The sequence below is a fragment of the Atta colombica genome, unplaced genomic scaffold (assembly GCF_001594045.1).
Source record: "Atta colombica isolate Treedump-2 unplaced genomic scaffold, Acol1.0 scaffold134, whole genome shotgun sequence".
NCBI lineage: Eukaryota > Metazoa > Arthropoda > Insecta > Hymenoptera > Formicidae > Atta > Atta colombica.
In genome coordinates, this window is record NW_017259222.1 from 605,573 (window position 1) to 617,710 (window position 12,138).

Consider the following 12,138-nt stretch of genomic DNA (forward strand, 5'->3'; position numbering starts at 1 on the left):
TGGTTTCACGGTTGGTTGCGGTTGCGCTAATCGGTACTGTCAGTAGTCGATGTCGTGCAGTGCGGGCATTGCTGATTGCGGGGCGCGAATGTGAGCACTGTGAGCTTCGTACTCTTCCAGGAAAATAGATAAGATGAAGGAGGAACGGGAAAAAAGAAAGAAATGAGTGTTCAACCAACCCAGCACGACTTCTGATCGCGCAATGTGTCCGACGCATCGTCGCCGTTACGGGGATGGAGGCCGAGGTCCGGGTGCCCCCATTTAATCGAGTCTCGCGCTTCAGCGGTTTATTATTTCGGCGCGTGAATGACGTGTTGATGCGTTCGGTCTGGTCGCAAGTTCGCGATCCGAGTCTCGTGAACGCACCAGTGGTCAGCTAAGCTAATAAATCAGTGCGCGTTGGTTCGATCGCTCTTATCTGATCAAGATGGACCGCCAGGACACAGAGATCAGGAGACACGATAGTATTTTGGGTGTCAAGTCAATTAGACTAATGTGAAACGCGGCGATGAGGACGCCCGAGGTTTGATAAGTTTGATTAAGCGACCGTGATATTGAATGAAAAACGACGCGATTGCTCGACATAGCTCGCGAAGGAAAAAAGGGGAAACGCGTCGGTGAAAAGAACGTGCAGATCTGCATGGAATACATCATACTCGAGTCTTGTTCGGCTGCACAGTCGATTTTAGTCGATTCGATTCTAGTCATTTGTTCTAGTCCAAATGTCCAAATGCCAAAAGTATTACTCGATACCCCAAGTATGATGTATCAACTTGCGGTCACCATTGGATATCCTCCTACATGACTGAACGTTTGAATCAATAGGGAGCAGAACTGATATCAAAAAGCATATTATAGTTCATGAATACTTAGGACATGTTGTAACGCGTTACGCAATTGATTCCGCAGCATTTAGATATTATGATTTGATAATCAAGTGCAAGCGACACACGAGCGATATGCTTGAATACTATTAAGATGTGAGACATTTTGTATATTGGATGTACTTCACTTTGTATGACTACAAACGGAAATGATTACGTGTAAATTTAATATTAGTATAATTTTTTATTCGTTAAGAGCTTATCCATAATTTGAAATATAGAAATAATATTTTTGAGAATTTTTTTATGCTATATTTCAACGCATCTTCTACGACTATGATAGAAGAATTTTTTTAACTATAATTAGAGACGTATAAAAATTGATGATGTGATTCAACGAGCGATTACAGAAAGGGATAATATAAAAGGATATATGGTGATCGTGTTAAATGCTGCGAGTATTATGGATCAGAGTGAGGGAAATAACGTCTCTAGCGTTTCAAATAAATCAGAGGTTTCTCCAAAATCAAAACAAAAGAAAAAGTCCCTCTGTCGCATGCTCATGAACAAAAAGACCAAGGTCGGCTGCTTGGAATCCTCCTACAAAGATGGGGATTCAAATAGGAATTCCAAGATAGAGAGCTCGCAGCATGGATCTCAAACTAGCACCAAACTGTCTCTGTGCTGTGCTATGACTGAACGTAGCAGAACACCACCCCAGAGCTTAACCATTAGTAGACTTTCTCCAATGACGTTGAGTCATACCTCGGTCAAGTCCGAGGTAGCTTCCATCAATGTGGATCATGAAACAGATGTACCAGTTGAGCAGGAAGAGATGCATGTTGCAAATGATCAAGCCAAGGATCAGGTTCAAGCAATTCAAGAGACTGTAGTCAGAAGGAGTAATGTAGCAATAGGAAAGGAACAGCGTCCTACTACTTATATAGAAGGTAAGTTTCACAAATGTATCACAGCACTTGAATATTACTGATTTAGATATGAAATTTGTGTACTACATGGTAAAAAATATTAATTTTTATATTTGTATTGAAAACGGTCCATTCAAGTCCTTGTTAAAATTTTAGGTTGAATTTTTGACACATGTGTAGGTTTAAATATTTTGTGTTAAATTGATATTTAACATTTCTTAGTGTCAAAATAACACTAAATTTATGAGTAAGTGGACGAATAATAAAATTGTTTTAAAATGTAAATTTTAATATAAATTACATGTTAATTTAACATATCGTATATGTTAATTTTATTGAAAAAACATATTTTTCACAGTTTGCTTACAAATTGTATCACTATTATTTTTTTTGTGTTAATTTTTTTACGTAATATTTGTGTTGCTTCCTAACATATTTATCTCGTGTTAAATTAACATAAAAAGTGGATATTTGACTGGACTGTTTGGAGCATGTGAAATGTGTTAAATTTAACACAAATTTTCTAACTGTGTACACAGTAAAAACCATTCTGTACTTGTATTAAAATCGGTTCTTGTTAAAATTTTTGTGTTTTTAATATACTTGAGTGTTGATTTGACTTTAATGTGATTGTGTTATTGAATATTTTATGTTACTTTGATACTTTTCTTAATGTTGTGTTCTTAATGTTTGTTTGATACTTTTCTTAGTGTTAAGTCATCATTTTTGAGTAAGTAAACAAATAACATAAACATAATATAGTTTTAAAATGTACATTCTAAGTCTGTAACAGTTTAAAATGTATTTTAAATTAAACTTTTGTTCTAATGAATAAAAGATGAATGTATGTGTTAATTTAACACATTATAAATATTAATTTTACTGAAGAAAGATACTTTCACAATTTTTCTTTTCAAATTATGTGAAAGTGTTAATTGTTACATTTTTTGTGTTAATTTTTAATACAATATCTGTGTTGCATTATAAAATCTTGTGTTAAATTAACATATAACAAATTTGGGTGAATCATTTAGGACATGTATATTCATCAAGTATATTAAAGAATTTCGTCCATTTTACTGCGCACAATATCAATTATCATTTTAGATAAACAATATAGAAAAATTAAATAATTTTAGATCCTCAAATCTCTGCTAAATGCAATTCTAGTTTTTCAAAAATGTCATCCTATTTGTTTGATAGCTCATCATCAAAATTACTGAAAAATATTTCACTAACATTCTTCTCCGAAGATATCTTTCAGCAAGATATTTGAGATATACATCTTAGATGCCAAATGAATGACATCATGTGGGCAACTAAATTCTAAGTTCAGTAATGTGGGTAGAACAACCTATAGTGCGGGTACTATTCTTTCATGTATTGTCACTGTTTTAGACACAGAAATCTTGTGAAATGGAGAATGGATAAAACAGGATCTAGAAGTATTTTTAACTATGTAATAAAAAGATCATCGATTAAAGTATATCACAAGCAAAAATAGTAATATTAATCTCACACATATGATGAGATTCTAACATTAATCTATTAACATTAGCTATTTTAACTATTGATATTTATGCAGTTTTAATTTACTCTTTATACTTTATAATTGATGTACAACTCATTTTATATAAATGACCCAAGTACACACACACACACACACACATTTACGGAGTGTTCCCTAATGACATAGCGTTTACGTGCAGATAAAACGAATTAAATTAAGTCGAAAAATTCTCTATTTTTGCAAGTTTTTTTTAGTTACTCAATAAGCAAAATGTCTAAAATCAATGCATAAGACATTTTTAAGATCTTTTAAAGAATCATCTTTAAGATATTTAATAAAAAAAATCTTCTTTAAAGTATCTTAGATACAAAATTAACTCACGAGCGCTGTGTTAATAATTAGGATATATATATATATATATATATATATATATATACATACATATAATGGACGAAGTTTTTTTAACACAAATTTAAACAACTGTTTAAAAAGATCCCGTTATGATAAGCAAGTAGATCAGCATTAACGAAATAGTAAGCATTCAGAATGATGTTAATTTATTCTACAATAATGTGGAGGGAAAAGAGAAAAAAGATCTTCAGTTACCTCATATCTAATTTCAACTAAATGACACTCCTATTTTCCTATGCGCATTTTGCAATGTGATTTGATGATGCTCAGATGACCTTGAACATCCCCTCCATCTTTTACATTCTAAAGCATTCTATTCACTACATGGCACAGATAATGCTTCCAGTTGACGTGGAGTTAGTAAAGTATATCTTTGAGAGATACGTGCATGTGTTTTTCTTGATCAATGAGAGTATGAATAATCTACCGAAAATGTCGAACAAAAAAAGAAGGAAAAGTTTCCTTAACAAGTTACGTAGCATATTTAAGAAAAAAGACGAGTTAGAAGAACAATCAGATTTCCATAATAAGCAGAAAAAAATATTTGACGATAGGCAAACTGATGATATGGGAGGTGCATCTTGTAGTTCTGATCAAAAAATTGCAAAAGCTGTTGGCAGTGAAATTTGTGTAGCAATTTCAAGAAATAGTTTATCTGAAAAAGAAACATATATTGATAAGAATTTATCAAAAAATTGTAAAAACGTAGATATTATAAAAAGTGAAAGTTTCAGGTTTCCTAATGTAGATGATGATATAAATGAAAAGAATCATCAGAACGTTACAAAAAATAAGCAGCTGAATTATAAATTAGGATCGGACAGACATATGAATACAAAAATTACTTTTCTAAATCAAGATAACGATATAATAAATTCTCGTTATCCAGGAGTTACTGGATTATCTTTAGGAGATACTGGGAAAGTGCATCATGATAATGGAACGAAAAGTTATAGTTCTGACTCTAAAAACGCAATATTACAATCTCTTAACAATACTAATATTACGAGCGGTACGCGTAAATTTTTAGTAAAGGAAACAAAGGTGATTTCTCAAGAGAGTAGTGAAGATAGTGACTTCTCTGCAGACTCAATGGAAGATTCATTCGAAGATTCTTCAGAAGATGAAAATGAACATCTGATTGAGTCTGAGAAAACTCAAAAATACTTTAAGGATGAGTACTTTACAAAGGGAAAATATATCACTTATTTCTTCCTGGAAATGGAACGGCAGTTATACAATCCTACAGATGTTTACAGTATGGTTCAGTATCATAATACTGATTGCGAAAAACCAGAAAAAAAAGGTACAAAATGATATACGAAATTTATACGGTGCTTAAAATGTATAACTCTTTCTGTTTTTGCTAGTATTTTACATTTTATTCTTACAAACTATTGAATTTTTTCTTCAAAGTTTTTTCTTTAGCATTATAATAAATTATTAAATTGGCAATATTTTGCATATTCTAGCTCTGTTAAGAAACCGTATATACAATTATTTTATGTCTGGATTAGATTAGAAACATAATACATTTAACGCTGTGATGTTGTTCGTACGCAGCTATAATTGTTTGTATGTTACGTATCTCTATCTTTTCCTAATTAATTTAGATTACTAGAAAATATGTGTAAATACCTATATATTTTATAGGATGACTGTATGTAGGTTTTATATAGTTGTTTAAGTTAAATATAGGCTACTACTTATGTTAGATTTAAAACAAGTACAGTACTATTTAAAGTCAATTTGATAAATTGCTTGATTTAAATTCAAGTAATAATTGGTGCTGTTCTTTTTTCAAATATATTAATCAAATAACTAAATGGTTTTACTGATGTACATAAACAAATGTTTAATTTCAAAATACGAGTTCAAGATATTTTTATCTAGTCAATGATAACAAATCTTATCTAATTTCATCATATTACGAATCTGCACGGTTAGTGCCAAGATTGTAGTAGGCGGCAATTGAAACAATTTAGTTTCATTACAACGGAATGCTATAATTTGTTATGAAATTAATTTTTAGGCACGAAGTGTATTTGCTCCATCAATATATATGTTCTATGATGTATATTTTTTGCTTTCGAAAATGTAATGGATGATTCTTTCTTTTACGCAATTACAACGCATAATTTCCATTAATCTCACGCATAATGTATAATTTTAAATTGTTTCAGGTGAATATTCTTCCTCCGGATCGCTATCGCCGAGTATATCAGGACAATTACGTCGTAGATTGCTTCATAGGAGATCTGCGGATAATTTGATCGTAGACTCACCTACAAGTTCTATGAGACATTCTAGTCCAGATTCTATTAAAAGTGCACCGATCCAGCATAAGCCACGTTCAACGTCCCATGATGCGTTGTCTAAAAAGAATCGTTACTTTCGTCAAACGACAGGGGCGTCTATGGATAGCTTGGCAAAGCAATCATTACTTGCTGCACAAGTACTTAATTTAATTCCTACTCAGAAAGCACGGGAAAGGTATATTTTTCCTCAGAAAATTATCTGAAATGATTATTATCCGATTGCTAAAACCAATTGATTTTGTAGGAATTTTCTTCATGGAAGAATCGCTGCCAATTCCTTACTCGGACCAATGGAACTTGAGAAAGTATTGCCTAATCGAGAATTAAAAATTTTTATCGGCACGTGGAATATGAATGGTCAGACTCCGCCAAAAGAATTGAACGACTTTATGTTGCCATCCGACATAGAGACTGTTCCCGATTTGTTAGCCATAGGAACACAAGAGTCATGTTCTGAACGACATGAGTGGGAGGCAGCTCTGCAAGAAACTGTCGGTCCTTCGCACGTGCTACTAACTAGTAGTAATCTCGGTACACTTCATCTTGCATTATTTATAAGACGAGACTTGATTTGGTTCTGTTCTATTCCGGAGGAGGATAACTTTTCAACGAGAACTGGAACAGCATTCAGAACGAAAGGCGCAGTAGCTATAGCTCTTATGATATTTGGCACTAGCTTTCTCTTTGTTACTGCTCATTTGACCGCACATCAAGACAAAGTAAAAGAACGGGTCAATGATATAAAGAGAATCGTCAGAAATCTTGATTTACCTAAAGAGTTACCTATCCGACACAAAAGTAAAGGTATTAATGTCGTTAAAGCTTTAATAGTCTTACGTTTTACATTGTATCTAATAAATATATATTGTTTATTTTTTATTTATTTATTATAGATGTAACTCAAAATTTCGATTGCGTGTTTTGGTGCGGTGATTTAAACTTCCGTCTAGCTCAACCGAGAGAGGAAGTGATTCAATGGATCACAAATACATGTTTTCCACAAGAATCACCGATAAACATGCGCAAAGATCAATTGAAAAATATCCTAAACGAAGGCGCAGTGTTGCGTGGTTTCGAAGAAGCTCCAATTATGTTCCCTCCCACTTACAAATACGATCCGGGGACGCAGAATTTCGATTCTAGCAGCAAGCAACGCACTCCGGCGTACACCGACAGGATTCTTTTCAGAGGGAAAGGTCACACCAGAGGATACATTAGACGCGTTAGCCATGAGATTTCTAATTCTAAGGACGGGGTTATAGAATGCTTGATATATGATTCTGTTCCAAGTATGTGCACGTCGGATCACAAGCCAGTCTGGGGAGTCTTTAAAACCACATTGAGGCCGGGTATCGATACGTATGTGTCTGTTATTTATTGACGTTTGAAGAGATGATGGTCATATAGCTTGAATCCTTTTGTATGTATTAGATACAATCTATATATGCTGTTATTTATTTTTAGAATTCCGCTTGGTGCTGGACTTTTCAATCGTGAAGTATATCTGGAAGGTATTAGAAGGCGCGCGGCGGCGATGGATGATTCTCTTGAAACTTCAAAAGTTTGTTCAATTCAATAAAGAAATTAGAAGCTATTGTGAGAATGTATCAGCAGAATGGGTAATGTATTTATAGATAAAGATTTGTTTTTTTATTATAACAGGCAGTATGAAAGAATGATCGCTTTGTATCATTCTTACAATAGATGTCACATTTCTTTTGTACGATTTATGTACTCTGTACGCTAAGTCTGTCCATTTTTATAGCGGTGACAAGAAATACTTTTTTAGTAAGATTTGTATAATAAATTACAATTACGAATGAACACCGTAAAAGTCTAGTCAACCAGTGAAATAAACTCGTTTAATGAAATGAAATCTAGATGAGGATTTTATAAATGTATCATCAATATATTCCTGACATTCATATTGTGCCACAGACATTAGAGAGGTAAAATGTTATTTGGCTTTATGTGGCCGACTTTGTCAAAAAATTACAAAAAAATTACATTCATTTTGTGACACTGCTAGTTTAGTTAGATAAATTTGTTATAATAATTCTGTATTGCAGTATTTATCAAAATGTAACATAACTAACATCTCAGACGTTAAAAAAATTACATAGTGATGAAAAATAATTTTATAAATATTAAAATATATATTTATGTAATTTTTAACTGCTACTAATGGAATAATGATAACAATTTATAGGTCAAATTTCGTATAAAATGAGTTTTCTAATTTTTATGTTCAATTAAATTAGAAGTAATACGAATTGTAGACCAAACTATTGGGCCAATAAGATATTAGAGCAGGGTTTCTTAAACTTTTGTGAATCGTAATCTACTTCATAGAATAACAAACTCCAGGACTCACCTAGCTTTAGTGGATATGGAAAAGCAGGGGGAAGGGAGGGGGATAAGAATTAATTAATTTATACTTAATTTTAATTTTGCTCTTTTTTTTTAATTTTTTTGTTAAAACTTTTATTAATATATTTTTTAAACGTATGAGATGTACGTGCGCTTGTTTCCTATATATCTTTCTATTAATAATAATCTTAATGTCAACATTGATACAAATTATTTTCAGATCAAAGAAGTTGACAATTACTTAACTTATTTTGTAATTTAGTTTTAATTCCTGCCAATCGTTAAAAAGTCAATTTCACACGTACGAAGTGAAAGGGAGCAGCACTTTTAATATAATGAAATGTAATTTAACATTCTAAAATTTTTCACGATTCACCAAAAATCGATTTATGATTCATCAGTGAAAGCGACCCACATTTTGAGGATCCCTATATTAGATAATATTCGCAAAATTTAAATAATACGTTTGTTTATTAATCTTTATATTCTTATTTACTGGGACCATTTCTTATGTAAAATCTTAAAAAAAGATTTAAAACAGTAGAATATCTTTCCCGAAATGTTTTATATATACAGATTCTTAATCGCTACATCAACGCGTAGCATCTTTTATGCTCCTTCCAGTTATAGTCGATAATTCATCTCACAATAAAAATGTTGGTATAGTTATTAAGATTCACATCGCATTATATACTCAGGATGCCCTAGACTTTGCATGACATCCATTAATACATCTTGAGATCATTTTGATAAGAAAATCCTAACATCAAAATGTCGAGGCTACAGATATTTTTTAAATGAGAAGAATTTCAAATTAACAATTAAATTGTTCGAAATTTGTGTGCTCAGACATGGCACATTGTATCGTAGTGAAGTTGTTTAGAAGAATAGAAGAAAATAAAATTAATGCTTGGAAACCAATATTGCTAGTTTGTTCAAAGTTATCTCTCATGTCGCGATTTTCTCAATATTTTAGCTATAATTTGAGGTTTTTTGTATTTTTCTTTCTAAAAGTTACTCGGAAATCCTCCTAAACTTCCAAAAAATCTCCCAGTAATAAAGAAATCTCCAAATCTGATAGAATTGTAGAAATTCTACTAAATTGGCAACACTAATTTTCTATTGTGCAATATGCTATGCCTAAGCATACGAATTTTGGACAGTTCAATTGGCTAACTTTAAACTTTCTTATTTAAAAATTATTGTAATCTCCACATTTTGGTATTAGAATTTTCTTAAAATGATTTTAGAAATCTACTGAAAACGCGAAAGTGTTTGGCACCTCGTGTGTGTGTGTGTGTGTGTGTGTGCGCGCGCGCGCGCGCGCGCGTGTGTGTGTGTGTGTGGTAACTACGTTAGTAATTAATTGGTAAATAGCATGGTCATGTTAAATAGTGTTGTGTTATCGATTTTAAATAGTCTATAGCGTTAAAAGATAATGTTCTTTGATAATGAGTGATCCTATTTCTAATTTATTGTAGATAATAATGGCAAATTACTAATTATAAAACCCCAAACACAATATTGTTGCAGAATAATAATATATGCACAAATAAGGTGGCTAAACTAGCATTAGATCTAACGTTTGCTATATCAGAAATATATGATGTGAATCGTATTATATAATAAGTAATTAATATGACTCTTATTTACATTATTTATTTAATTAGGAATATTAAAATTACACAATTTCCTAAGTACAAATATATATATTTTTCAATTCAATTATGATGTTATTATGTATCTTATTGCTTTGTCTTTATGATAAATTTATTTTGTTGTTACTTTTTGGTCGTTTTATATTTCACATTATTCTTAAAAATCTTATATCTAAGATTCTAATACATGAAATAGTATGTATCTAAGGAATGCTGTATGTTCCTCTTTTCTCTAATATACTAACTGGAGAAAAGAACAGTAACAAAGATTACTTTGATAAAAGAAGCAATACGCAAATTATTAACAAAATAACGTAATATTTATATGTTGAGATGAACAATATAAACTATAAACAAATTATATATAAATATTAAACTCCACAATATTTAGAATGGTGTTTAATAAGTTCCACTAAATATAGAACATATATAAATGTTTAATAGAAAAAAAGTGCTTAGACCTAATTAAAACATAAAGTATTAAAAAAAGACAAATATATGATGTACTACATGTTAGGCATTAAGTTAGGTGATATTAAATTGTAAGTTTAAAGAAAAGATGTGATTTAATGATATCGTTTTTATTATCAAACATAATGTATTCACTTACGAGCAAAATTTCAAAGTTGGAACATAATTCTGGAATACTCGCACTCCAAACAAATAAAATCAAAAGATTAATCTTAAATTGGAAAAATATTATTATATATGTCTTGATAGAGGCATTTCGTGTCATGCGTCAAATGCATACTTTAGTGATTTGTGATGACTTCTTTGTAATTGCGTAGACAGGTTGCTAAACAAGGTGCCTAAAAACATCTTTTAGTGTTTCTAAGCCTTCTACAATGAAGCGAGACTAAAAACTGTCGGGGTCAAGATCTTTAAGTCTACTGAGCAGGTTGCCTTAATCATGCCTTACTTAAATCGTTATATATGTAGTTACCCTTGATCTCTGTGCACGTACAATTTTCTTAAAATTATATTTCATTTGGATTTTCGTTTTAGAAAAGAAAGAAAAAATGCGGTACAATATGTAATCTATGTTGTAGTCTCTTCTGTAATGATATTTAAATAAAAATTCCTGGAGAGTAAGCGTATTTTAATGAACATAATTTGGCTTGTAATATGTTGATTATCTTATCTAAATCGCATCAATCAAAGAAGCAGCAAAAGAGTATTATAATTAAATTTTTATATGAGATGTAGAAATCATACACAACATAGGTTATTGCCTGTTGTATTGTCTGTTGTAAAACATATAAATTTAATTCAATAAGCATTTGTTAAGTAAAAATCATTTAATACATTGCACAGCAATTTTTTGGAGATATTTGGTTTTTGTAGTGCATGATCTGAATCGTGATGCAAGTAGACAAGGTGTGTTCTTGCGCATATTTATTTGCTGCAATCAATCAGAACTTGATCTTTTTTTCAGCGAATTTTGTTTCAATATACCTGCTATGACAGATATGATTTTAACATATTGTAGAGCATGTTAAAATATAAAATTTATAACATACCATGTTTTATATTGATATTATTTATATGGACTTGAATTTCTATCCATATTTTTCTGTATATCTCATCTTTGAGAACGAAACAAAATTTATTGATTTATATTTTGTTAGGATTACAACTTTTGCAACCTTTCACATAACACGTTGGCATTACTATTTATTACCTATTCATTTATTATTATTTATTTCCATTTATTTATTACCACTTATTACTTATTTATTTGTATTAATTTCAAATTTTATGATGTATAGTTAAAATGACAGAAAATAGAGCCAGCGCATTGCTATGCATAAACTTGTCTTAGTTATGAGCACATCTTATCTACTTGCATCATGAATTTGAATAATGCTACCTGCCCCTTTTTCAGTTATCTTTGTACTCTTGTACTGTGATACATTTTCAAACATACAGGGTCAAGCAGTTGAATCTGACAATTTTCTCTGTTATAAAGGAATGACAAGATCTAAAAGAAATAATCTTTTAATATTGTCATTGATTTATAAATTAAATATTTGTACATCTAGCAGTATATACCAGCAATTTTTCGTAAAAATTGTTCATTATTTCGTAGACTTTAACATTAATTTAATTTTAGGAACT

The 12,138-nt window shown here is 31.1% G+C and overlaps 1 protein-coding gene across 2 annotated transcripts; it reads left to right on the top strand.

The window, feature by feature from the left end:
- Positions 1 to 1,204: 1,204 nt before the first annotated feature.
- LOC108684367 (72 kDa inositol polyphosphate 5-phosphatase) lies at positions 1,205 to 8,854 on the top strand. 2 transcript variants are annotated; one of them, XM_018188643.1, is made up of 7 exons: positions 1,205 to 1,774; positions 4,762 to 4,980; positions 5,858 to 6,167; positions 6,237 to 6,796; positions 6,886 to 7,351; positions 7,457 to 7,941; positions 8,583 to 8,854. In XM_018188643.1, exons 1-6 carry the CDS (start codon positions 1,258 to 1,260, stop codon positions 7,569 to 7,571), a joined length of 2,187 nt encoding a protein of 728 aa, XP_018044132.1. In that variant the 5' UTR covers positions 1,205 to 1,257; the 3' UTR covers positions 7,572 to 7,941; positions 8,583 to 8,854. The 2 variants fall into 2 exon arrangements, with proteins under 2 accessions (XP_018044132.1, XP_018044131.1); XM_018188642.1 differs by lacking the exon at positions 4,762 to 4,980.
- The last annotated feature ends 3,284 nt before the right edge of the window (positions 8,855 to 12,138 follow it).

Coding starts and splice junctions, on each gene's coding strand:
- LOC108684367 (XM_018188643.1), top strand. CDS start 1,258: ATGGTGATCGTGTTAAATGCTGCGAGTATTATGGATCAGAGTGAGGGA. Junction 6,797..6,885: donor TATCCGACACAAAAGTAAAG/GTATTAATGTCG, acceptor TATTTATTATAG/ATGTAACTCAAAATTTCGAT. Junction 7,352..7,456: donor TTGAGGCCGGGTATCGATAC/GTATGTGTCTGT, acceptor ATTTATTTTTAG/AATTCCGCTTGGTGCTGGAC.